We start from the raw sequence: 26,707 nt of genomic DNA on the forward strand, positions 1-26,707 counted from the left end.
GAAATAATGCTGAGAATTCCCACATACCCTTCACTCCTCTTCCCCCAATGTTGATATATACTATACCAGAGTTCAATTAGCAAAGGCAGGAAATGAGCACCAATACTGTTACTAGTAACTAAACTACAGACCTTATTCACATTTTGCCAGTTGCTCCATTGACATTATTTTGTTTTTCCTTTTTTATTTTTGTTGTTGTTGTTGTTTCTGAGACAAGGTCTTACTCTGTCACCCAGACAGGAGTGCAGTGGCACAATCAGAGCTCACTGCAGCCACAAACTTCAGGGCTCAAGCAATTCTCCCACCTCAGCCTCTCAGGTAGCTGGGACCACAGGCACTCACCACCACTCCCAGATAATCTTTTGATTTTTTGTAGACACACAGTCTCACTGGTCTTGAACTCCTGGGTTCAAGGGATCCTCCCATCTCAGCCTCCCAAAGTGCTGGGATTATAGGCGTGAGCCATTGCACCTGGCCTATTTTTTTTTTTTTTTGCTAGTATAGGATTGAATCGGGCCAGCCACAGTGGCTCACACCTGTAATCCCAGCACTTTGGGAGGCCAAGGTAGGTGGAACAGCTGAGGTTAGGAGTTCAAGACCAGCCTGGCCAACATGGTGAAACCTCATCTCTACTAAAAATACAAAAATTAGCTGAATGTGGTGGCCTGCACCTGTAATCCCAGCTACTTGGGAGGGTGAGGCAGGAGAATTGCTTGAACTCGAGAGGTAGAGATTGCAGTGAGCTGAGATTGTGTCACTGCACTCCAGCCTGCTTAGGTGAAAGAACAAGACTGTCTCAAAAAGAGAGAGAGAGAGAGAGAGAGAGAAAAAATAGGATTGAATCCAAGATCGTGTGTTGCATTACTTATCACGCCTCCTTAATTCTCTCTATCCTCACATTCCTTGGTCTTCTCTTTGTCTTTCATGATCTTGACATTTTTGAAGAGTGTTGGGCCCCTTCCACTTGGGTCCAAGTGCAATGGCTCATGCCTGTAATCTAAGCATTTTGGGAACCTGACGTCAGAGAATCCCTTGAGTCCAGGAGTTAGAGACCAGCCTGGACAACAGAGCATGACCTCGTCTCTCTACAAAAAAAAAAAAAAAAGAAGAAGAAGAAGAATATCCTTCAACTTGGATTTGTCTTGTTTTCTCGTGATTAGATTGAATTTTATTTTGGCCAGAATATCACAGAAGTGATATGTGTCTTCTCAGAACATCATGTGAGAGGGTTCAGGATGTCAAAATGACTTCTCACTGGGGATGTTAACCTTGATCACTTGATTAATATGACCTATGTTTGCTTTCTTCACCATAAAGTTGCTGTTTTTTCAAGATAAATTTTAATGGCTGTATGGCTTTCCATTATAGATCTCTAACATAATCAGACCCTCTCTTTGTATATTGTGTTTGTTACCTTTTTTTTTTCAGTATTACAAAGAATGCTGTAGTGATCATTCTTATAGGCACATATCCCTGACTGTTTTGTTAGGGTAAATTTCCAGACATAGAATTGTTGGAGGAGAGATTATTCATATTTTTATAAATGTGGATGCTTGGGACAGGGTTATTTGTTTGTTTGTTTTAATCAGCGTTAATGAAGCAGAGTTTAAATACAATAAATTGCACACAGTTGGAGTGTATATTTCAGTGAGTTTTGGCAAATGTGCATACCTATGTATCCCCCATCTAATCAAGATATAAAATATTTCATATTTCTAGGCCACATGCAGCAGCTCACACCAGTAATTCCAACACTTTGGGAGGCTGACAAGGGGCAGATTGCTTGAGCCCAGAAGTTCGAGACCAGCCTGGGCAACATGATGAAACCCTGTCTTTATTAAAAATACAAAAAAATTAGCCAGGCGTGATGGCGTGCACCCATGGTCCCAGCTACTTGGGAGGCTGAGGTGGTGGGAGGATCGCTTGAACCTGGGAGGTTGAGGCTGCAGTGAGCCATAGTCGCACAACTGCAGTCCAGCCTGGGCCAGGTAGCAAGACCTTGTCTCTATGTATGTGGCTGGGCATGGTGGCTCACGCCTATAATCCCAGCACTTTAGGGGGCCGAGGAGGGTGGATCAGGAGGTCAGGAGTTCAAGACCAGCCTATCCAAGATGGTGAACCCTCATCTCTACTAAAAATACAAAAATTAGCTGGGCACAATGGTGAGTGCTTGTAATCCTAGCTACTTGGGAGGCTGAGGCAGGAAAACCACTTGAACCCGGGAAGCAGAGGTTGCAGTGAGCCGACATGGCGCCACTGTTCTCTAGCCTGAGCAACAGAGCAAGACTCCATCTCAAAAAATATATATACACATACATATGTATATGTGTATATATACATATATGTGCACGTATATATGTGTGTATATATATGCCTATATATAAACATTCCAAAATTTTCTCACACTCCCCCTTACAGTCAGTTCTCCCCACCCCTCACCCCAGACAACCAGGGATCTGGTTTCTATTATCTCAGGTTAGTGTTACCTATTCTAGGACTTAATATAAACCAGAGTTATACAACAAATTCTCATCTATGACTGTCTTCTTTGATTCGACATCATGTTTGTGACGTTCATCCATGTCGTCACGAATGTCAGCCATTCGTGTATTCTTATTGCTGGACAGTATCCTGTTGTATAAATATGCCATCATTTTTTTATTCATTCTTCCATTGATGGGTGTCTGGGCTGCTTCCAGTTTGGGGACTTTATGAATAAAGCCAGTAAGGACATTGGCATACATGTGGACATGTGTTTTCGCTTCTCTCGGGTAAATACCTCAGAGTAGAATTGCTGGGTCATAAAGTATGTATTCCGCTTTATTAGACACTCCAGAGTGGGCTTATTTTCGTCTCAATTTTACAACACAGGCCACAGAAAGCTTAAGGGACCTGCTTAAGGTCCAGGGGAGGAAGAGAAATAGGATTTTTCTCCAGGAATGTAATGCTAGGCGCTTATCCTGTTCATCTCCCTTAATCCTCAGGGCAACCCTGTAAGGTGGGAATTCTGATTCCCATTTCGTAGATGGGGAAACTAAGGGTCATGAACATGCAGCAAGGTCAGGTTCAATCCCAGCCCAGCGTGAGCACCCAAGTTGTATTTGTTGTTGTTGTTGTTGTTGTTGTTTTAATGAGATGGAGTCTCGCTCTGTTGCCCAGGCTGAAATACATGGTGTAATCTTGGCTCAATGCAACCTCCACCTCCAGAGTTCAAGCAGTTCTCCTGCCTCAACCTCACAAGTAGCTGGGATTACAGGTGCACCGCCGCATCAGCTAATTTTTATAATTTTAGTAGAGTTGGAGTTTTGCCACAGTTGGCCAGGCTGGTCTCGAACTCCTGACCTTAAGTGATCCACTCCCCTCGGCCTCCCAAAGTGCTGGGATTACAGGCATGAGCCACCGCAACTGGCTCCTGTTCTTTCACTAGGTATTCATCCTCCCTCCTTGGAAGAGAGCAGGTGGCGGAGCTGGGAAGGACACGTATCTCCCTGCTATGGGCCTTATGGCCTGGCCTTACCTGCACTCTGTGCCCATCCTGCTGGGGCTCCTGACAGCAATTCCCTGTGATGCTGGAGTCAGCCCTCTAAAGATGAGGATGGTCTGGATGGGAGACCCAGAGGGTGACCCACTCTCCAGCCCTCTGCCCAAAGGTGTAGCGTTTCTTCTGCCCTGAAACTCGATCCTCAGTCCTGGGCACTTTGATCTACTGGGCAGCTGGGTGGTGCGTGAGAGCAGCAGGCAGGGGCTGTGTCTCCTTGGCCATATCGCAGCCCCATTAGGAGCTGGCCTGAGTGCTTTCCAGAGCTGATGAATGGCCTGCCTGTGACCTGGAATGTCATCACTGCCTGGGGCCAGGGGGGCCCCAGTTGTTCCTTTGGGCCTTTACTGCTGCTAATAATAATTGATGTTCTCTGTGTGGTTACAGGGAAAGTTCTATCTGGTCATCGAGGAGCTGAGCCAGCTGTTCCGATCCCTTGTCCCCATCCAGCTGTGGTACAAATACATCATGGGAGATGACTCCTCTAACAGCTACTTTCTGGGAGGAGTCCTGATGGTTCTCTACAGCCTCTGCAAGGTAAGGTGACCCCAAGGCTGGAGGGCTGGCCTAAGGAGAGCCCCACTCACTAGCCAGGCCTCACGGGCCAACTGGGGAAGCTGGAGCACCCATATTAGTTTCTTTTTAATTGAGGGAAAATTCACACAACATGAAATTAACCACTAACTATTTTATTTTTATTGTATTTTACTTAATTTGTTTTGAGATGGAGTCTCACTCTGAAGCCTAGGCTGGAGTTCAGTGGCGCAATCTTGGCTCACTGCAGCCTCCACTCCCTGGTTCAAGTGATTCTCCTGCCTCAGCCTCTCAAATAGCTGGGACTACAGGCACATACCACCACACCCAGCTAATTTTTTGTATATTTAGTAGAGACAGAGTTCCACCATGTTGGTCAGGCTGATCTCGGACTCCTGGCCTCAAGTGGTCCGCCCACTTCTGTCTCCCAAAGTGCTGGGATTACAGGCATGAGCCACCGCGCCCAGCCTCCAGTAACTATTTTAAAGTGTACGGTTCCATGGCATTGAGCGGATTCACAATGTCACGCAACCAGCACCACCTCTGTCTAGTTCCAGGACATTTTCATCACCCTGAAAAGAAACCTTGTGCCCATTAAGCAGTCCCTCCCCATTCTTCCAGCCTCCCCTTCCCCCAGCCCCTGGCAGCCATGAATCTACTTTTTCTGTTTCTATGAATATACTTATTATGAATGTTTCATATAAATGAAATCATAATAGGTGACTTTTATGTCTGGCATTTTCATTTAGCATTGTATTTTTGAGGTTCGTCTACATTGTAGAGCATGTATCAGTATTTTTTCTGATTGAATCTACCCCAATTTCTCACTTACGAAGCTCACCATGGCCGGGTGCGGTGGCTCAAGCCTGTAATCCCAGCACTTTGGGAGGCTGAGGTGGGTGGATCACGAGGTCAAGAGATCGAGACCATTCTGGTCAACATGGTGAAACCCTGTCTCTACTAAAAATACAAAAAATTAGCTGCACATGGTGGTGCATGCCTGTAATCCCAGCTACTCGGGAGGCTGAGGCAGGAGAATTGCCTGAACCCAGGAGGCGGAGGTTGCGGTGAGCCAAGATGGCGCCATTGCACTCCAGCCTGGGTAACAAGAGCGAAACTCCATCTCAAAAAAAAAAAAGAAAAGAAGCTCACCATATGATATTCTTTTGAATAATCATCTTCACAACCCTTCAAGGTACGTGCTATTATTACTCCTTTCTTTCTTTTTTTTAAGACTGAGTCTCACTCTGTCACCCAGGCTGAATGAAGTGCAGTGGCGCGATCTCTGCTCACTGCAGTTTCTGCCTCCCATGTTCAAGTGATCCTCCTGCCTCAGCCCCACTAGTAGCTGGGATTACAGGCATGCGCCACCACACCCAGCTAACTTTTGTATTTTTAGTAGAGATGGGGTTTCACCATGTTGGCCAGGCTGTTCTCAAACTCCTGACCTCAGGTGATCCACCCACCTCGACCTCCCAAAGTACTGGGATTACAGGCGTGAGCCACCCAGCCCGGCCCCCGTTACTCCCATTTTATGGGTTGAGAAACTGAGGTTCAGGGAGATAAGGTTACTTGCCCAAGGTCACTCAGGTAAAGACAACAGAACAGGCATTGCACCCAGGCAGGCTGGCTCTAAAGCCAAAAGCTCCTAATCACACGTCTACATCTACTGAATGTTTTCTGTCTCTCTCTTACCTCAAAATAGTATCCATGTTAAATTGCACGCCCTCAACTCCTCAGATTAGTGTGCAGTGCTTTTCTCTTCATCATTAGTACAAATCAGAGGGGTTTTCCCCCTAAATATCCATACTTCCTTCTTTCTCTTTGGTTCTCCATTTCTGGCTTTAGAGAATCCTGGGAGGATGCATGAGTTTTTCGCTTTCCTTCCTTCCAGCAGGACTGGCCAGGCAACCCATGCAGTATCAGTCATTGGGATGTACCGATTACTTGCTGGTTCTGATCAACACGGTGGCTGACTGGAGTGCTAGATGGAGAAGGGTTATCAGGGCAGGCTGGGCTCAGAGGAAGAGTGCTGTGATTGATTAGCAATGCCTGCCATGGACTTGAGAGGGGAAATAGGCACCATGTGTGCCATATATTTGGTATCCTGGTCTAGGTAACAAGGGAGACTGTTGATATTAGGCAGCAAGACAAAAGCCAAGCAACACTGTTGGGAAGGAAGACATGCAAATGGGAAGAAGAGCCCTAAAAATGTTCTGAGTCAAAATTGGGTGCAGGGTGAGGAGATGGGGTGAGGTGATTATATGGGGGTTGTGAGAGTTTGTTGGGTACTTTCCAGCCACCATCCTGCTCTCCTTTCAGTCCTTCGACATCTGTGGACGCGTGGGCGGAGTTAGAAAAGCCCTGAAACTTCTCTGCACCTCACAGGTGAGTGGGCTTCAGGTGGTACCAACCAAGGTCCTGGAATCAAGGGCTGGAAACAGCAGCAGCCCCTTCCTCAGCCCATAGATCTCACGGTGCTCCTGAGGGCATGGCTCCCATGAGCATCCATAGCTCTATTTGCCTCTCCCCTCCCTCAAATAGAACTATGGAGTCCGAGCCACTGGACAGCAGTGCACAGAAGCCGGTGACATCTGTGCCATCTGTCAGGCCGAGTTCCGGGAGCCTCTGATTCTCCTGTGCCAGGTAAGCGGGACTCAGGTGGGGGCCATTGGAAACTGAAACTAGGGGAGAGCAGAGTCCTTCCCCATGGGCAGTCCTCGGGTCTCTGGCATGGGTGTCTGGGGGGCAATCTGGTTAAGACCGGAGTCAACCAGACTTGGGATCCAATCTCACCTCTGCCTCTTAGTAGCTGGGTAGACTTGGGCACATTACTTCACCTCTCTGAGCGTTAATTTCTTCAGTAAAAGGTAGACATACCAAATTCAGTATGTTGTAACATCAGAATATCCTGCATGTCAATTTCAGCAGCATTCTTGACCCCCCACCCCATGTGTTGGTCACTATCTCTCTGAGCCTTGGTTTTCTCATGTCTAAAATGGACCTCATAGTGGCCGGGCATGGTAGCTCACGCCTGTAATCCCAGCATATTGGAAGGCCAAGGCAGGCAGATCATCTGAGGTCAGGAGTTCGAGACCAGCCAGGCCAACATGGTGAAACCCAATCTCTACCAAAAAAAAAATACAAAAATTAGCCGGGCATGGTGGCACATACCTGTAGTCCCAGCTACTCTGGAGGCTGTGGCAGAAGAATTGCTTGAACCAGGAGGTGGAAGTTGCAGTGAGCCAAGGTCATGCCACTGAACTCCAGCCTAGGCAACAAAGCGAGACTCCATCTCAAAGAAAAAGGGCATAGTAAGAACACCTATTTCATAGAGCTATTACTATGATTAAAGTATATCATCCATGGAAAGAGCTAAATTTCAATTATTCAACCATAGAAGTTGCTAGAATTATCGTTATTATCCTTATAATTATTATTACCATTTGGTTTTATTAGTTGTGGGTCACCAGCCCACAGTTGTAAGTGCTGTTCTGCTCCTTTTAACTCCCTAAATGCGTCCCTCCTCCTCCTTCTGACATCAGGGACTAGGTGTCAATTCAGCAAATGTGTATTGGGGTCAAAGCATCCTATCTGACCCTGGGAAGGAGAAGCAGAGGGCACGCAGATCCCATCCCCTCCTCTGGAAGCTCACAGTCTCCGCAGGGAGACAGACACTTACATAAATAACTGTGAAGCAAGGCAGGCAGTGATAAGTGCAGTATAAGAGAGATTCATGCAGTGTCTCAGGGGGCCAGGGCAGAGAGCTCTGAGTTCCACGTTGGGAAGGATTTTTTGAGGAGGCATAGCCTGGAGAGCAAAAGGCATGGAAAGGCTTATGGGTCGGGGGACAGAAGGTGGGTTCCTTTTAACATCAGCAAGCATTTTGTTACTGTTACTGTTATTGCTGTTCAGAGATTTGGAAGGAGGAGGTGGTTTTTAACGTTCAATTTTATTTCTTTTTAAACGGATAATATATTTGCCTGAATCGAAATTCAAAAAGGAGACTAAACAGCCATGACAGCTAATACAGTCGGGGACCTGGGTTGGATCCCAGAACAGAGAAGGGACCTTAGTAGAAAACGAGTTTGGTGAAATCGGAATAGAGTCTGGAGTTAACAGTGACATATCAATGTGGGTTTCTTAGTTTTGACAGATGTACCACGGTAATGCAAGATGGTAACATTCGGGGAAACTGAAACCCAGTGAGGGGTGTACTGGGATTTTACCTTCTCTCTTTGCAACTTTTCTGTAAGCCTTAAATTATTCCAAAATAAAAAGTTTATTTTAAAAAAAAATTTTTGAAAGAGACTAGGTGCGGTGACTCACGCCTGTAATCCCAGCACTTTGGGAGGCCGAGGTGGGTAGATCACCTGAGGTTAGGGGTTCGAGACCAGCCTGGCCAACATGAAAAAAACCCATCTCTATTTGAAAAAAAAAAACTTTTTTGTAATCTTTGAAAGATATAAAAACGAGACCTGTCACCATATGTATGTATATATGTATATATGTATTTATTTATACACACACGAACATATCTTTTTTTTATTAAAAAAAAAGGGGGGTAAGTTATCCGCAGGCACTTTCTCAAAAAAAAAAAAAAACTAAATTATAATACATTCTACCTATGCTGTTTTCTGCATTTCCTTTTTTTTTTTTTTGAGACAATTTCACTCTTGTTACTGAGGCTGGAGTGCAATGGCACAATCTTGGCTCACCACAACCTCTGCCTCCCGGATTCAAGCAATTCTCCTACCTCAGCCTCCCGAGTAGCTGGGATTATAGGCATGCGCCACCATGCCTGCCTAATTTTTTATTTTATGTAGAGATGGGGTTTCTCCATGTTACTCAGGCTGGTCTCAAACTCCCACCTTCAGGTGATCTGCCTGCCTCAGCCTCCCAAAGAGCTGGCATTACAAGGGTGAGCCACTGTACCCAGGCTGCACCTTCCTTTTTAACTTAAAACTCTATCTTAGAGATTGCTCCTTATCCTATTTTATAGCTGCATACCATGCCGTTTTATGGATAGACCACAGTTTGTTTTACCATTCTCCTATTGATAGGCATTTAGCAGCTAATACTCTCTTGTTATTACAAATAAGCTTGTCATGAATGCTCCAGAATGGGGAGATCAATCGCACCAACCTGGGCCCATCGTGTTGATTACATGTGAATTCAAGGGAAGCATTTAGAACTGCTCCTGGCACGAGGTCAGGGTTCAATAAATGGGCATGTGCCCCATTTCACACACACATGAGCTCTTGGTAGGATAAATTCCTAGCAGCAGAATTATGAGGTCAGAGGGTACACAGTTTTGACAGTTATTGCTAAATTGCCCTCGGTAAACAGTGTATTCACTTATGCTCCCAGTGGGCAGTATGACACAGCCTCTTGCTCCTTCCCTCACCAACACACGACGTTACCAAGCCTCTTTTGAGCTTTGCCAATCTAACAGGTGACAAACGGTATCTCAGTGCAGTTTTAATTTGCATTTTCCTAATTATGAGCGTGATTGAGCATCTTTTCATCAGCTTCAGAGCCATCTGTATTTCCTTCTCGGTAGCAGGGACGATTTGAACATGATGTCAAGGTGAAAGTCTGACAAGCTCTCTAAGCCTCAGTCTGTTTGTCTCTTCTCCATTCTTCTCCTGATACCACTATGTCTTCCCAAAGCTGGATTAGAAATTCTTGGGAGGGGTCAGACAAGACCCCATTGTCCCAGATCTAGGAGTAACAGCCACACCCAGTACTGGTTAAAGACTGTACACATGGCCATGCCGAGCACACATTTCAGTCTTGCTCTGCTATGAGCTAGGCCTGGAATGGCAGAGTTGATTCACACAGTGGGCCATGCTGATTCCTAAAAGCACTGAATGAGTGAACAAATGAATGAATAATTTGGCTTCAACATTGTTTCCTCCATAAAGGCTTTCCTAACTCTGCCTCCCCAGACTAGTCATGACCCCAGCTATATGGTCTCATAGATACCTGTATTTTTCCTTCATATCACTTATTCCAGTTGTTAACTAGGTAGTTCATTGGGAAATTTGATGGTCAAGGTCTGTCTCCCTTCTGCCGAATTACAAGCAACATGAGAGCAGATACCATGTCTGTCTTGTTTAGCCACAGAGCCACAGTACTGTATCAGGAAATATTGGATGGCTGGATGGATGGATGGATGGATGGATGGATGAGATGGTTAGATGGATGGCTCGGATGGATGATGGATGGGATGGGATGGTTGGATGGATGGATGGATGGATGGATAGAGGGATGGAGGGATGCATGGTTGCACAGATGGGGTTGATGGGTGGTTGGATGGATGGGATGGGATGGTTGGATGGAATGTGTAGATGAATAGGATGGAGATGGATGGATGGAGGGATGGATGGATGGATGGATGGGATGGGTAGAGGGATGGATGGGTGGATGGATAGGATGGGTGGATAGATGGATGGATGGGTGGATGGATAGGATGGGTGAATAGATGGATGGATAAGATGGTGGCCAGGTGGAGGAATGGGTGGGTGAGTGCAAAGGTGGGTGGATAGAGATGTAAGTAAGTGAGTTAATGTGTGGATGGGCAAATGGATGGACATATGGCTGGGTAAATTGGATGGATGGATGGATGGATGGATGGATGGATGGATGGATGGATGGAACTGGATGGTGGCCAGGTGGAGAAGTTGGTGAGTGAATGCAAAGGCAGGTGGATAGAGGTATAAGTGGGTGAGTGACTGTATGGATGGCAAATGGATGGACAGATAGGTGGGTAAATAGAATGGATGGACAAATGGATGGATGGATGGATGGATGGATGGATGGATGGATGGATGGATGGAATGGTGTCCAAGTGGAGGAGAGGGTGGGTGAGCACAAGGTAGGTAGATAGAGGTATAAGTGGGTGAGTGACTAGGTATGTGGGGGTGGGAAAATGGATGAACAGATGGGTGGGTATATAGGTGGGTGGGAGGGTAGGTAGGTGGATGGATGGGAAGAAGGAAGAAAGGATGGGAGGGAGTGAGGGAGGGGTGAAGAGCCTACTAGGCTAAAGCTACACCTTGTCTCCCCTGTAAAGACTCATCAAATTAAGCTCAATATGTCACTCCCACTCCACCCACTTCTCCCTGAGCTAGGGCTCAGCAAGCAGATTGTTAATGGAAGCTAGTTGGGGAGACACCGAGCATGTCCTGAGGTTAGGACTCAAGAGAGTGCACCTGTGCAGTTAGGCACTTGCAAGTATTTATGGTGTGCCCTCTGCCAGGCCACTGGGAGCCAGGAAAAGGGCATTTGAATACGAAATGAGGAGCTTGGTTTATTTAAAGGAGTCCTCTGCCAAAGAGAGGAGACAGTACATTTAGAGAATGAACTGTCCTCCAATTCTTGGTCACTATGAGTTGGATTTTTGCATGTTTTATGATATGAAGGGAGGAGGGCAAGTGAGAGAATGGGGACTCCTGTTGATTTTGCGTTCACAAGTTCTTCACAGTCGATGCTTTATGGGCCTTATCTGTCCCCCTCCTTATAGACACTTGTGAGAGAAATAGTAACCGTATTTAATAGATGAAAACTTAGGCTCAGAAAAACAAAGGGATGGGCTTGCCTAAGGTCCCACAGTTCCTCAGTTACAGAACCAGGATTCAAATCCAGAGCCTCTGATGCCATTGGCCATGCCCATTCCGCAAGGCTTGTCCTTGGGCTTTGAGATGTCCCTTGGGCTGCATTAAAAGATCAGAGCAGCCAGGCGAGGTGGCTCACACCTGTAATCCCAACACTTTGGGAGACCAAGGCAGGTGGATCATGAGGTCTGGAGTTCAAGACCCGCCTGGCCAATATGGTGAGACCCCATCTCTACTAAAAATATGAAAATTAGCAGGGTGTGGTGGTTTGCACCTGTAGTCCCAGCTACTCAGGAGGCTGAGGCAGAAGAATCTCTTGAACCGAGGAGAGGGAGGTTGCAGTGAGCCAAGATTGCACCACTGCACTCTAGCCTGGGCAACAGAGCCAGACTCCATCACACACATACACACACACACACACACGCACACACACATACACACACACACACACACACACACAAGATCAGAGGACTTTTTCCAGAAATTCTTGGGAATAGTCTCTGCTCTGTCCAGCCAGACTTGTGCATGTTGCCTCTTCGGAATGAATGAGTGGCTGAGTTGCGATCAGAGTTCTTGACACCTGTCTCTGACCCCTCCATCTATTCATCTATGCTTCGGGTGCTTAGTGAGCACCAGCAATATCCCAGGCACCAACTCTAACCCTAAGTAGTGCATTTAATTGTAACCCTGACCCTCCTGTCATCTGTCACCCAAGATGGACGAGCTGCTGGGCAGCTCGTACATTTTTGTTAATAGAGTCATATGAGATGATGTATAGGTCTATATATGGGCTTTGAAAATCTTAGTGTGTTATACCAATATTAGTCTTAGTGTTTAATTCTAAGTCTCGGCATGGCTGGCCTGGTTTGTGTGATTAAAGAGGATCTGAAGTTAGGGGTACACACCTGTGTGTGTCTGTGTCTGTGTGTGTGTCTGTGTGTCTGTGTGTCTGTGTGTGTGGCCTGTCTGCTAGTAGCCACATTTTCAGTAATGTCATTTTTCATAATTAAACGCTTTAGACATCCTTTCCCAGATTCTCTATAATAAGAGTTTGCACTACAAAGTTAGACATTTTTTATATCAGTTATCAATTGCCATGTAACAAGTTACCCCAAAACTCAGTGGCTTAAAGCAACCAATACTTATTATGTCACAGTTTTTATGGAACAAGAATCTAGTCACAGGCCAGGCATGGTAGCTCATGTCTATAGTCCCAGGACTTTGGGAGGCCAAGATGGGCAGATTACTTGAAGCCAGAAGTTCAAGACCAGCCTGAGCAACATAGCGAGACCCCATCTCTCAAAAAAATACAAAAATTAGCTGGATGTGCTGATGCACACCTGTGGTCCCAGCTACTCTGGAGGCTGAAGTGAGAGGACTGCTTGAGCCCAAGAGGCAGAGGCTGCAGTGAGCCGAGATTACACCACTGCACCATAGCCTGGGTGACAGAGGGAGACCCTGTCTCAAAAAAGGAAAAAAAAAAAAATGCTGGCCACAGTGTCTTACGCCTGTAATCCTAGCACTTTGGGAGGCCGAGGCTGGAGTGCAATGGCGTAATTTCGGCTCACTGCAACCTCTGCCTCCCAGGTTCAAGAGATTCTCCTGCCTCAGCCTCCTGAGTAGCTGGGACTACAGGCACCCACCACCACGCCCAGCTGATTTTTGTATTTTTAGTAGAGATGGGATTTCTCCATGTTAGCCAGACTAGTCACGAACTCCTGGCCTTGAGTGATCCACGTACCTTAGCTTCCCAAAGTGTTGGAATCATAGGTGTGAGCCACCACGCCCAGCATGTTATGCTTTATAAAGGGTAATGGCTCATGAGTGCCTGTTCTCCTCCTCACCTGCATCTATTGCCTTGGACCCCTGCCTGACTGCTTCCTTCTTTCTCAGATCACACGGAACACCAAGTGCTAGGTCAAGAAATGCCCCTCTCTTCTGCTTAGAGCCTCTTCTCTCAAACTGGGGCTGGCTCCTGTGAGTGTAGGCCCTTATCCCAAACCCCCACCTGCCTGCTCTGGATCTTTGGGCAAAAGACCTGGAGTGTCTGGATAGAATTTGGGGGGTGGGTGAGATGACTGATTTAACCCCAACTATGTGCTCCAGGAGGCACAAGGGGGAGCAGCTAACCACCCAGAGCCAGCTGGGCACAGTGGCTGGCATTTTGGGAGGCTCAGGCAAGTGGATCACCTGAGGTCAAGAGTTGAAGACCAGCCTGACCAACATGGAGAAATCTCCTCTCTACTAAAAATACACACACACACACACACACACACACACACACACAACCTAGCCAGGCACGTGGTGGCCTACACTTGTTGAAAGACTATGAATAAGCCTTGAGTTGAAGGTCACATGACATGTCAATGACATCAGTTACTCCAGGATGGGAGGATGGGGCTGGGCAGGAGAAGGGCCATCATAGAGGGTATCGTTGCCATAAGAGGAATCTGTAGAAGCTGTGGGGTTTGCTGACGCCTGGGTCCTGCCCTCCAGGCCATGGTGAGAATCCAGTACGGTCTTTGCGGCTCTGTGGGGACTGCCCTCCTTTCTTCACTCCCTCTCTCCCAGGCACCCTCAACTGCAGCCACATCGGCTCTCTTCAACTGCCTCAAACATCTTCCTATCTCAGGAGCTTTGCACAGGAGGTTTTTTCAGCCTGGAATGTTCTATCTCTATCCCCTCTCTTCTGCCCAGTTAACTGCTAAATGTTCTTCAGGCCTCAACTCAAGTGTCCCCACCTCCAGGAAGCCTTCCCTAACTATCCCTTGGATCAAAGTGGTCCCTATGTCACACACCTCCATAACACCATGGAAATCTCCTTCAGAGTGCTGTCTACAATTAGGCACCCACTGTATACCATGCTAGGAGTGAATGGAGTTTACAAGAAGCTTACAGCCCGGCATGGAGAGACAGATAATAACCAATAAACACATAAGATAATAATCATTATTACTATCATAATAGCTAACATTTATAGAGCACTTACTCTTTGCCAGTCATTATTCCAAGTGCCTTCTTTTTTATTTTATTATTTTTACTTTTTAGACAAGGTGTCACTCTGTCTCCCAGGCTGGAGTGCAGTGGCATGATCATCGCTCACTACAGCTTCAATCTCCTGGGCTCAAGTGATCCTCCCACCACCTCAGCCTCCTGAGTAGCTGGGACCACAGGCACATGCCACCATGCCCAGCTGATTTTTTTTTTGTAGAGACAGAGGCATGGGGGGTGGAGGAGGTCTCACTATGTTGCCCAGGCTGCTCTCAAACTCAAACTTGGGCCATCCTCCTGCCTTGGCCTCCCAAAGTGCTGGGTTTATAGGCCTGAGCCACTGTGCCCAGCTTCTTTTTTATGGTTTTGCTTTTCAAAAAACATTTTTTTAGATTTTTATATTATCATCTTCCTCAAACATTTCATTTTGAAAAATTTCAAACCAACGGAAAAGTTGCATGAAACTCCTATTCTTCACCACATTTACTGATCGTTAATATTTTACATTTGCCCTTTTTTTTGGCATCAACTTTTCCCCCTAAACTGGTTAAGAGTAAGCGGTAGACATTTAGATTCTTCATCCTTAAATACTTCAATGTGCATCTCCCAGGAACGAGGACATACTCTCAATAACCACAATTCCACTAGCATGCCCAGGAAATTTTTTTTGTTTTTTGAGACAGCGTCTAGCTCACTCTGTCACCCAGGTTGTATGCAGTGGCATGATCTTGGCTCACTGCAACCTCTTCCTCCTGGGTTCAAGCGATTCTCCTGCCTCAGCCTTCCAAATAGCTGGGTCTACAGACATGTGCCACGATGCCTGGCTAATTTTTGTAGTATTTTTAGTAAGACAGGGTTTCACCATGTTGGCCAGGCTGGTCTTGAACTCCTGATCTCAGGTGATCCCCCTCCCTCAGCCTCCCAAAGTGCTAGGATTACAAGCGTAAGCCACCATGCCTGGCCACCCAGGAAATTTTAAATTAACAAAAAAATATTATTTAAGATATGGTACATACTCAGATTTCTCCAGTTGCTTTCAAAATGTCCTTTGTAGCTGGGATTTTTTTTACCCCACCTGGGATCCAATCAAGACTCATGTGCTGCATCTGGTTGTCAAATCTAAGTACTTTGGACATGTTAATTAATCTTCCAATGAGTGGGTTATATCCCCATTTTAAAGTTGGAGAAACTGAGGCACAGAGAGGTTGTGTTACTTGTCCAAATTATACAGCCAGAGAATGGAGGAGCCCATTGGTCTCTCCAATCTCCCTGCCTTTCTCTCTCTCTCTTTAAATTAATTTAATTTCATTTTAAGTTCCAGGATGCATGTGCAGGACGTACAGGTTTGTTATATAGGTAGATGTGTGCCATAGTGGTTTATTGCACCTACCCACCCATTACCTAGGTATTGAGCCCCACATGCATTAGCTCTTTATCCTAATGCTCTCCCTCCCCCTGCCCCACAACAGGCCCCAGTGTGTGATGTTCCCCTCCCTGTATCTATGTGTTCTCATTGTTCAGCTCTGACTTATGAGTGAGAACATACAGTGTTTGGTTTTCTGTTCCTGTGTTAGTTTGCTGAGCGGAATAGCTTCAGCTCCATCCATGTCCCTGCCAAGGACATGATCTCATTCCTTCTTGTGTCTGCATAGTATTCCATGGTGTATGTGTACCACATTTTCTTTCCCCAGTCTATCATTGATGAGCATTTGGGTTGATTCCAAATGTAGGGCATTTGGGTCTTTGCTATTGCGAATAGTGCTGCAGTGAACATATGCGTGCATGTATCTGTTTATTGCAGCAAGAGTCACCTGCCATTCTCTTGATCCTTGTGTTCTATTCTCAACCCAGCAGGCAGAAGGATCATTTTAAACCACAAATCGTATCAGTTCACTCCTCTGCACCAAGCCCTGCCACGGCCCCTGACTTCTCTCAGAATAAGAGCCTAAGACCTCACAGTGGCCCTCAAGGCCCTACTCCATCTGCACCCCTCACCCCCATCACTTCTGTGACCTCATCTCCCTCTCCCATCCCCCCCCCATTCCCAGCTCAGCTACCCTTTCCTTGCTGTTTCTCCCGCACATCAGGCACATTGCAGCCTCAGGACCTTTGCACATATTGTTCCTGCTTCCAGGAGCGCTTTTCACTGAGATCTCATTGGGACTCACTCCTCACCCCCCTGCAAGTTTTACCCAAATGTCAGTATCTCATATCTCAGTTAAGTTTTCCTTAGCATCCCCACCTACAGTGGCACCATCTCAGCTCACTGCAACCTCTGCCTCCAGGTTCAAGTGATTCTCCTGCCTCAGCCTCCCAAGTAGCTGGGACTGCAGGCACCCACCACCACACCCATCTAATTTTTGTATTTTTTGTAGAGAGGGGGTTTCACCATGTTGGCCAGGCTGGTCTTGAACTCTTGCCCTCAGGCGATCCACCCGCCTCAGCCTCCCAAAGTGCTGGGAGTACAGGCCTGAGCCACGCGCTCGGCCCCTCCCCTGCTGTTTCATCTTGGTACTTACTACTGATATACTCGGTATTTAGAGTCGCACTGTCTCCCCCACCGAGTGCAGGCGCCCCAGGGCAGGGGTTGTTTGCTTTGTCCCCTGCGGTGTCTCCTGCTCCTGGGACCAAGGTGGACGCACAGTAAAGCGTCCTGGTGCCTGCTGGTTGCTGTCCCCGCAGCACGTGTTCTGTGAGGAGTGCCTCTGCCTGTGGCTGGACCGCGAGCGCACCTGCCCGCTCTGCCGCTCTGTCGCCGTGGACACCCTGCGCTGCTGGAAGGATGGCGCCACGTCCGCACACTTTCAGGTGTACTAGGCAGAACACCGAGGACACCCGGAAGGACGCCGAGGCTCAGCATGCCCGGACCCAGCCCTGCGCGGGCTTCCTGGAAAACACATCCTGCCTCTTCCCTCCACCACCGCTGACCCCAAAGCCCCGCCCCTGTCTTGTCTTTCTGACCTTCACCTTCCTCTCTCATGTGCCTCCTTCCCCTGCAAAAGGGGTCGTCTTCCTAACTCAAGACTCATGCGTCATCCTTCTCCGACCCGTCAAGTACCTGCCAATACATGAAGGTGCCACTTGTTGGTTATTTCCTTCCTCCCTCCCTCCCTCCCTCCCTTCCTCCCTCTCTCCCTCCCTCCCGTCCTTCCTCCTTCCTCCCTTCCTTTCCTTTCTTCTTTCTTTATCTTTCTTTATTCCTTTTTCTTTCTTTTCTCTCTTCCTTCCTTCCTTTCTTTTTCTTTTTTCCTCACTCCCTTCTTCTATCACTCTCTCCCTTCCTTCATTCCTTTCCTTCCTGCCTTTCCTTTATTCTTTTTCTTTCTTCCTTTTTCCTTTTTTTCTTTCTTCTTTCTTTCTTTCTTTTTCCCTCCCTCTCTTTCCTTCCTTCCTTCCTTCTCTCTCTCTTTCTGTTTCTTTCTTTCTTTCTCTTTCCAGGCTAGAATGCAGTGGCACAATCTCAAGTCACTGCAACCTCTGCCTCCTAGATTCACGCAATTCTCCTGCCTCAGCCTCCCAAGTAGCTGTTACAGGTGCCCACCACACCACTTGGCTAATTTTTGTATTTTTTAGTAGAGAGGGGGTTTCACTGTATTGGCCAGGCTAGTCTCCAATTCCTGACCTCAAATGATCGGCTCTCCTCAGCCTCCCAAAGTGCTGGATTACAGGCATGAGCTACCACACCCTGCCTCCTTTATTTTCTTTCTTTCTTTCTTTCTTTTTTTTTTTCTTTTTTTTTTTTTTTGAGACAGGGTCTGGGTCTTTACCCAGGCTGGAGTGCAGTGGCACAATCACAGCTCACTGCAACCTTGAACTCCTGGACCCAAGCAATCCTCCCACTTCAGCCTCCCAAGTAGCTGGGACTACTGCTGCATGCCACCAGACCTGGCCATTTTTTTTTTTTTAAGTAAAGGTAAGATCTTATTATGTTGTCCAGGGTTGTCACGAACTCCTGGGCTCAAGCAATCGTCCTTCCCTGGCCTCCTGAAGTGTTGTGTGCTGGGATTACAGGTGTGAGTCACTGTGCCCAGTCCACTGGTTGGTTATTTTAACCTAGTACCTTGTACTTGATGCTACAGGCTGGGGAGGAGCCTGGAGATCGCTACCTCCCAGATAGCCCAGGCTGCAGATTAGCATCCCTGGGAACCCTGGGAAGTATTTCTTTCTTTTCTTTCTTGTTTTTTCTTTTTGTTATTATTGTGAGACAGTCTTGCTCAGTCGTCCAGGCTGTAGTGCAGTGGCACAATCTCAGCTCACTGCAACCTCTGCCTCCCAGGTTGAAGTGATTCTCCTGCCTCAGCGTCTCAAGTAGCTGGGACAACAGGTGCACGCCACTGTGCCTGGCTAATTTTTTTTGTATTTTTAGTAGAGATGGGGTTTTGCCACATTGGCCAGTCTGGCCTCAAACTCCTGACCTCAGGTGATCCACCTGCCTCAGCCTCCCAAAGTGCTGGGATTACAAGCATGCTCCCAGCACGGCCCGAAGTATTTTCACACTCCGGATGTTGGGCTCCACCGTACACCTATAATAACTTAATGTCCCAAACACTTGGCGCATGGCAGGCGCCACATCCAGCCCCCTGCTTGGATTCTGTGCTGTCATCTTCAGAACAGTCTTGTGATGGGGGAGGTATGTTGGGTCCCCCATTTTACAGATGAGGAAATAGGGGCACACAGCTTAGTGTGGTGACTCTCCCAGCCAGCACGGGTGGGCCAAGTTTCCAACAGAGGCCTGGTACAGCTTCAGAACCCACATTAAAGAAATTTTTTTATTACAGATTCAGTCTCCTAGGCTCAAGTGATCCTCCCACCTCAGCCTCCCAAGTAGCTGCAACTCTGGCACACTCCACTCTGCCCAGCAGAGCCCGCACTCTTAACTGCCTCACTGATCTGCCCCTCAGATATTCCAGGCATGGGGTCCAACAGACACGCTTTTCTAAAAGCACAGGAGAGACTGGGTGTGGTGGCTCATGCCTATAATCCCAGCACTTTGGGAGGCTGAAGCAGGCGGATCACCTGAGGTCAGGAGTTCAAGACCAGCCTTGCCAACATGGTGAAACCCCCTCTCTACTAAATATAAAAACTAGCCAGGCGTGGTGGTGAGCGCCTGTAATCCCAGCTACTCAGGAGGCTGAGGCAGGAAGAAGTGCTTGAAATCGGGAGGCGAAAGTTGCAGTGAGCCAAGATTGTGCCACTGCACTCCAGCCTGGGTGACAAAGTGAGACTCTCTCATAAATAAATAAATTCACATGAGGTGACTTTAATACTCATCCAGGTTAAGAATCAGTGGTCCAGGAACATAGCATGCTAGATATGAACTATGTTGAAAACATTGAATGCTAGATCCTGAAATCTACTTGCGGCTAGGTCCACAGAAAAATGTAGCCCTTAAAATTCCCATTTCTGACAGGCATGGGGCCTCATGCCTGTAATCACAGAACTTTGGGAGGCTGAGGTGAGTGGATCACTTGAGGTCGGGAGTTTAAGACCAGCCTGGCCAACATGGTGAAACCCTGTCTCTACTAAAAATACAAAAATTGGCTGGGTGTGGTAGTAGGCACCTGTAATCCCAGCTACTCTGGAGGCTGAGGCGGAAGAATTGCTTGAACCCAGAAGGTGGAGGTTGCAGTGAGCTAAGATCACACCACTGCACTCCAGCCTGGGTGACAGAGTGAGTGAGACTCTGTCTAAAAAAAAAGATCAGCTTTGGCCCAGATGTGGGTTCCACTTGGCGTCCCGTCTTTATATCTTTCCTCCTCTTTCTATTCTGTCGTCATCCTCACTTAAGTCTCAGGCCTGTCAGCGGCTCCTGGGGACATTGCCATCCCCTCTGGTAGCCTTCAGAGCAAACGGGACAACCCATGTTATGGATGTTTCCACCAACCAGGGTGGTGGCTCAGAGCATCGTCTCCATCTGTGTGCTTCTGTGATCTCTGACAGAGCCACTTTTCCACCTCTGAAACTCTCCCTGCTCTGAAATCTGGGATGAGATAGCACAGGTGACCACACAGAAGCCACTGGAATCTTGCCTGCGCTATTCTCTCCCAACTCTGTTCTCTTATTGTCAACCTCAGCACAACAGGCTGGCACCAATGGCATTACAGAGAAAGCAATCTGTGTGGCTAGTGGGCAGATAAGCATGCAAGCCCCAGGAGAAATGGAGGAGCTGTGCAGCCACCTCGCTGTCAGACAGTATTAACATGTCCCCTGCGCCCGCCCCCCCCCAATAGATTCAGGACATTCACTCCTGTGTCACAAGGCCAGGACTTTTCCCTTGGCATGGCATCCCTGGCTCTCTCCTGGTACCCAGCAAGACGTCTCTTCCAGGGCAGTGTAGCATCTTTCAAGCTCTGTTACTATGGCGATGGCCATGCTGTTACAATCCCACTTGCCTGAATAATCAAGTGGGAAGGGGAAGCGATGGGAAACAGGGCCAGGTGGATGCGGCTGCTCTCTTCTCCCTGCCCTGAGGAAGAACCGAAGGGAAGCAACAGGCACTTCTGCAACTGGCTTTTATCGAAAAGATCATCCTGCCTGCAGATGCTATCAAAGAGGCACAAGAAATTGGAGCTGGAGAAGGCTGATTAAAGTGCAGGTGTGTAAGGAAATAGATAGAACAGTCTGCTGGGAGTCAGACCTGGAATTCTGATTCCAAACTCTGCATGACTTTGAAAAGCCACTTGGCCTCCCTGTAGCCATCTCCAGCCTGATGGAACCTAGTGTATTACCTGCTGGAACCAAGGAAACTATCAATGTAGGTTACTAGTGAATACCCCAGTGGTTTCTCCAATTATGTCCATGCCACCAAAACAATAAAATTCTCTAACACTGCAAATAATGAGCCATGCCTCTAACACTGTAAAGAATGTAACATGTCGGGGACACACGGGCAGATGCGATGGTATAGTTTAGGATTTTATGAATGCATGCCCTACTCTCTGGGGGAACGTCCCTTCTGAGGTTTTCTTCTGGGTGGGAGGATTTAACTTCTGTCTTAGGGAAAACAGTGTCTGATGAGGAGTGTTCCCAACACAGGCTGCGTAGTTTCCCCAACACCAGCACAAAAGCAGCCAGGAGTCCCTTTTGGAAAAGAACAATGCCACTCTCTTTTATGTATCTTTGTTCTGCAACTCATTTGTTGTAAGTAGGATTAATGGAGTATCAGGTTCACAGTATCCTGCTCTTAATATTTTATGATTCACTGACTCAAGTTCCACAAAGTCCTTAGAAATGGTCCTCTTCATGTACAAGATCTTGAGAATAATAAATGTGAGGGAATAAGAAAGACAAGCTTTTGACTCAGATACGACAGGTGCATCAGCTTCTGAAGAGAAGAATGATGTGCAGTGTTAGGAAGACATCCAGCATGCTGAGACTCGAGATTAGAAGGAGAGTCAATAAAGTGGGTCCTGGAATCTTTTAGGACTTTTGCTGTTGGACAAACAGCTGCCTTTGGTGTTTTTAATGTCTCCCGAAGTACTGTTCAGCCAATAAATACCATCTGTTGATGCAACTTGGGTTTGTGGTCTTGACTCTCCTGTCACCTCTTGAAGCCAAGTGTTTTAGATCAAAGGAGAAGAAGCCCTTCACGGAGGGGGTGGTTGTCTTATGTTGGTTTCTCCTAAAGCAGATCCTGTTCAGGTGCATGTGATTTATTACAGAAGTGCTCCCACAAGAAACCAGTAAGGGAATCATGAGTGAAACAGAACAGGGAAGGGAAAGAAGCCAAGCTCCAGCAAAGTCCCAGTCTTAGCCAGATCCCCCAGGGAGCTCAGGAGTAAGTTGCATCTCAGAGTTTGTCGTGCCCCACAGAATACACACCAGTTAATCCTTGGTGCTGTGTTGATGGAAGGACCTCCCAGGCACTTCACATTCTCCCCAAAGGAGGCCCCAGTGTCCAAGGGCAAGCCTTGGAAGGTCTCAGATACCAGCAAAGCACACGAAACTGCAGGATAGGAACCTGGCAAAAGGGATCCGAAAGGGCCTCCGAGGAGCACCTACAGTGTCTACTACGGGGGCTAACTAGAGGTTATGCAGACCAGGAATGTATAGGCTGATTCAAGAAGGGTTTTCCAGGGCACCATAATATGATAGATAATTAAATGTAGATTAATAGCACAAGGTGACAGTACATGCCTCTCAGGGCAACGTTATGGACACCAGCCACAAAAACATCGTCAGGCCGAACTTTTGGGTTGCTGTCAAGGCTAAGCACGGTGGCTCAGGCCTGTAATCCCAGCATTTTGGAGGGCCAAGGTGGGAGGATCGCTTGAGCCCAGGAGGTGGAGGCTGCACTGAGCCGTGATCACGCCATTGCATTCCAGATTGAGCGACAGAGCAAGACCCTGTCTCAAAAAACAAAAAAAGAAAAGGAAACCAATTCAAATATGGCTTAAGTAAAAGAAAGACTTTATTTGGTTTATGAAACTTCATGGGCTTCAGGTACAGCTGGATTCAGAGACTCCTGGTGATGATACAGAATTGTGTCTTTCAGCTGGGTGCAGTGGTTTACTTTGTAATCCCAGCACTTTGGGAGGCTGAGGGAGGTGGATCACTTGAGGTCAAGAGTTGAAGACCAGCCTGACCAACATGGAAAAATCCCCTCTCTGCTAAAACACACACACACACACACACACACACACACACACATACACACAAAACCTAGCCAGGCACATGGTGGCCCACACTTGTAATCACAGCTACTCGGGAGTCTGAAGCACAAAAATCACTGGAACCCGGGTGGTGAAGGTTGCAGTGAGCAGAGACCACGCCACCGCACTCCAGCCTGGGTGACAGAATGAGACCCCATCTCTGAAAGAAAAAAAGAATTGTGCTCTCCATCCCTCAATCCTGTTTTCCTCTGAGACAGTTTGATTTTTGGGCAATTGGACCCATGTGGTGGTAACCGGCAGTCGTTCTGTGCTGATATTCTAACAGCTTACCAACCCCAGCAAAGAGAACATCTGCATCCCGAAAGCTCCACGCAGAGTCCCACGACTCACTCTCATTTGCCCCCAAACCAATTACTTCAGCCAGTGAGATGTGGAGCACCAGCCAGGCCTGGGTCAGCTGTCGACCTCTTGAGGTAGTGAGAGAATGGAGTCAGCCCCTCTAAGTCACGTAGACTGAAAGTGGGGCAGGGCTGGATGTCCAAAGGAAAAGAGAAGGTCTAGTATCTAAAAAAACAACCTGGGCAGGGGCCAGCGGTTCACACCTGTAATCCTAGCGCTTTGAGAGCCCAAGGCAGGTGCATCACCTGAGGTCAGGAGTTCAAGACCACCCTGGCCAACATGATGAAACCCTGTCTCTACTAATAATGCAAACACCAGCTTGGCATGGTGGCGCATGCCTATAATCCCAGCTACTCAGGACGCTGAGCCAGGAGAATTGCTTGAACCAAAGAGGCAGAGGTTGCAGTGAGCAATATTGTACCACCACAATCCAGCCTGAGAAATGAGAGCAAAACTCTGTCTCCAGGGAAAAAAAAAAATCTGTACTCAACCTCCCATTCTTAGGATAAGACTAGAACCCCGAGTTGTCCAGTTAGAGACATGGATTTGCAGGCTCATTGGCTTGTCCACAGCATACCACGCATAAATTATGGTTGTGTGCACTGACCTTGAACTGTTGGGTAAATTTCCCAAAGCTGTTGCCCAACCCTAGGGCATTCTTTAGGCCAGTCCTTCCCTTCAGGGGAGGGGGTGTTCTTAGGAATTAGAGGAGGGAAGGAAGTGTGTGGCCTTCTTCCTGAAGGAACATTGGGGCATGCAGGAGCCAGGGGCAGGGATCCTGTCCTTGTTGTGTGGCCGGGTACTCCCAGAGTCTGCGAGGGCCAGCCTTCCCAAAGGAAATGAAAATGCAAATGTCTTTGGCTAGAAGTGCACAACCAATTTTTTAATAAAGTCATTACAAATATGTACAAAGCGTCTCCAAGGTATGAAATTCCTCTTACAAAAGGGCACGACAGCGTCAGAACCAGCAATGTCAGAACCCAGAACGGAACGTCCCCAAGCTTACCGCCTCTCTGGCTAGGCCAGAGGCCCCACCAAAGTTCTCCAGATACCCCTCCAGCCGTCCCTGCTACATGCACAGGCTCCTTGGCGCTTATAGTGCAAAAGACCTTGGGGAGAAGGAACTCGGGAGTTCAGGTTGGAAAAGAGGGTAGGAAGGAGGTAAGAAAAGCTTCTCATGTCCTAGAAAATAAGTCACACAGGCCCTATTTGCAAATTCCATGCACCTCCCCGGAACCTTATAGAAACCAGGAGCACAGGGGTAAGGCAGGAGTACATAAAATCCACAACTAAACCAACCAGCCTGCCCTTGAGTGTCCCCGGAGGTGACACTTTTTCCAGTAGACCTAAGTCAGGCTCCCGGCTCTCAGCAGGGCCAGGTGCTGGTGCTCGCCCTCCATTTAGCAGTGCCGTTGAATGACCTCATGAAGGAATCTAGTGGAGCAGAGCAGTCAGCTCGTGAGCTTGGGGGTCCCATGGACTCGAGTCCAAATCTTGACTCAGGTACTTTGCTGGTGGTGTGGCCTTCAGCTAAGCTGCTTAACCTCTCTGAGCCTCAGCTTCCTCCACTGTAAAATGGGAATGATAACAATACTATATGCTAAAGTGGGCGTGCGGCATCGCAGAGGGGAAGATGGGTAAAGCACGTCACCCTGTGCTTGGGAGTGGCAAGCACACATGAAAGGTAGCTTTGATTATCGTGTAAAGCAGCAAGGACCAGTCTGTTCATGCTGGAAATGAGATTGCAGGCTTTTTAACTGCCTTTACCAGATAGCAGGGATCTCAGTAAATACTATGTAACAATCTGCCAGCAAGGCTTGGGGTCACAGTGGTGACCTGACAAATCTGTTAAACATTGTGAACCAGACTGGAAAGGGATATTTCATGTCATCTGTTCCCAAGCAGGACTGCCCCTCCACCATCCATAAGTCAAGTCTCTTCTGCAATGGAATTCTACAACCCGGCACATTGTAGATGCTCAATAAATAGATGCTAAGTGAATGAATGAATGAAAATTTGAAAAATAAATTTACAGCTTAAGCTTTAAAAATGACATTTTGACATCAATTTCCTCCCCTTACAGAACTTCCAGTCAGCTCCTATGGGACTAAGCAGAGTGTCTAGTCGGCCCCACAAACCCTGACCAACTTCTGACCTTCAGAAAAGAAATGGATATTGACACAGAACCACAAAATTTGTGTTCCGGTCAATGCAACTTGTAATACCAGGTGGACACTCAAAAAGTCCACAATGGTGAGCCAGTGTCTCTAAAAGATACTTGTGTAGGAGGTGGGTGGGTGAGGACTCCTCTAATGCCCCAGCAAGGCAGAGTGATATTGTATTGCTGTCAGAAACATAATAGAACAGGAGATCAGCTACATACATTGTGAAAACCAGTCACAGTTTCATTTTTGTGTGACAGTATTGTTTAAATCATCCTTTCCCCTCACCATCAAAACAGACAAGAATCAAAATAAGAAGTGGAGGCTGAGCACAGTGGCTCACACCTGTAATCCCAGCACTTTGGAGCCAAGCCAGGTGGATCACTTGAGGCCAGGAGTTCAAAAACCAGACTGGCCAATATGGTGAACCCCCCATCTCTACTAAAAATACAAAAAATTAGCTGGGCATGGTGGCGGGTGCCTGTAATCCCAGCTACTCGGGAGGCTGAGGCAGGAGAATGGCTTGAAACTGGGAGGCAAAAGTAGCAGTGAGCTGAGATCGTGCCACTGCACTCCAGCCTGGGCGACAGAGTGAGACTCTGTCTCAAAAAAAGGAGAAGAAGAAGAAATGGAAAAGAAGTCCCCAGTATCCAAATGAAGGTGGTTTAAAAAAAAATAAAAACAAAACAAGGAAACGGGCTCTAGGAGATGGGCACGGCCTAGGACCATGGACAGCAGCCAGTGGGGCTAGTGGACTCCCCAGAGAAACTTCCTACTCAAGCTACACCAATTACAAAGAGAATAGGAAAGGGACCTCCAAATCTGAAGAGATTGTATCTGTTTGTGGGGGAT

At 47.4% G+C, this 26,707-nt stretch overlaps 1 protein-coding gene across 7 annotated transcripts in view; it reads left to right on the top strand.

Annotated features, from left to right (window-relative positions):
• RNFT2 (ring finger protein, transmembrane 2) overlaps positions 1–26,707 on the top strand; it is a 115,115-nt gene that overhangs the window by 87,698 nt on the left and 710 nt on the right. For 2 of the 7 annotated variants that reach the window (XM_002753055.6, XM_035257749.3), the window contains 4 exons: positions 3,926–4,075; positions 6,395–6,460; positions 6,617–6,718; positions 17,365–22,195. In XM_002753055.6, coding sequence (XP_002753101.1) covers positions 3,926–4,075; positions 6,395–6,460; positions 6,617–6,718; positions 17,365–17,499 — 453 coding nt within the window. In that variant the 3' untranslated portion in view covers positions 17,500–22,195. Of the gene's footprint in view, positions 1–3,925; positions 4,076–6,371; positions 6,461–6,616; positions 6,719–17,364; positions 22,196–25,776; positions 25,969–26,707 lie in introns of those variants that run through there. The other 5 variants (XR_013522140.1, XR_013522141.1, XM_035257748.3 and 2 more) reach the window with 5 other exon arrangements.

This window comes from Callithrix jacchus, chromosome 9, assembly GCF_049354715.1.
Source record: "Callithrix jacchus isolate 240 chromosome 9, calJac240_pri, whole genome shotgun sequence".
Lineage (NCBI taxonomy): Eukaryota > Metazoa > Chordata > Mammalia > Primates > Cebidae > Callithrix > Callithrix jacchus.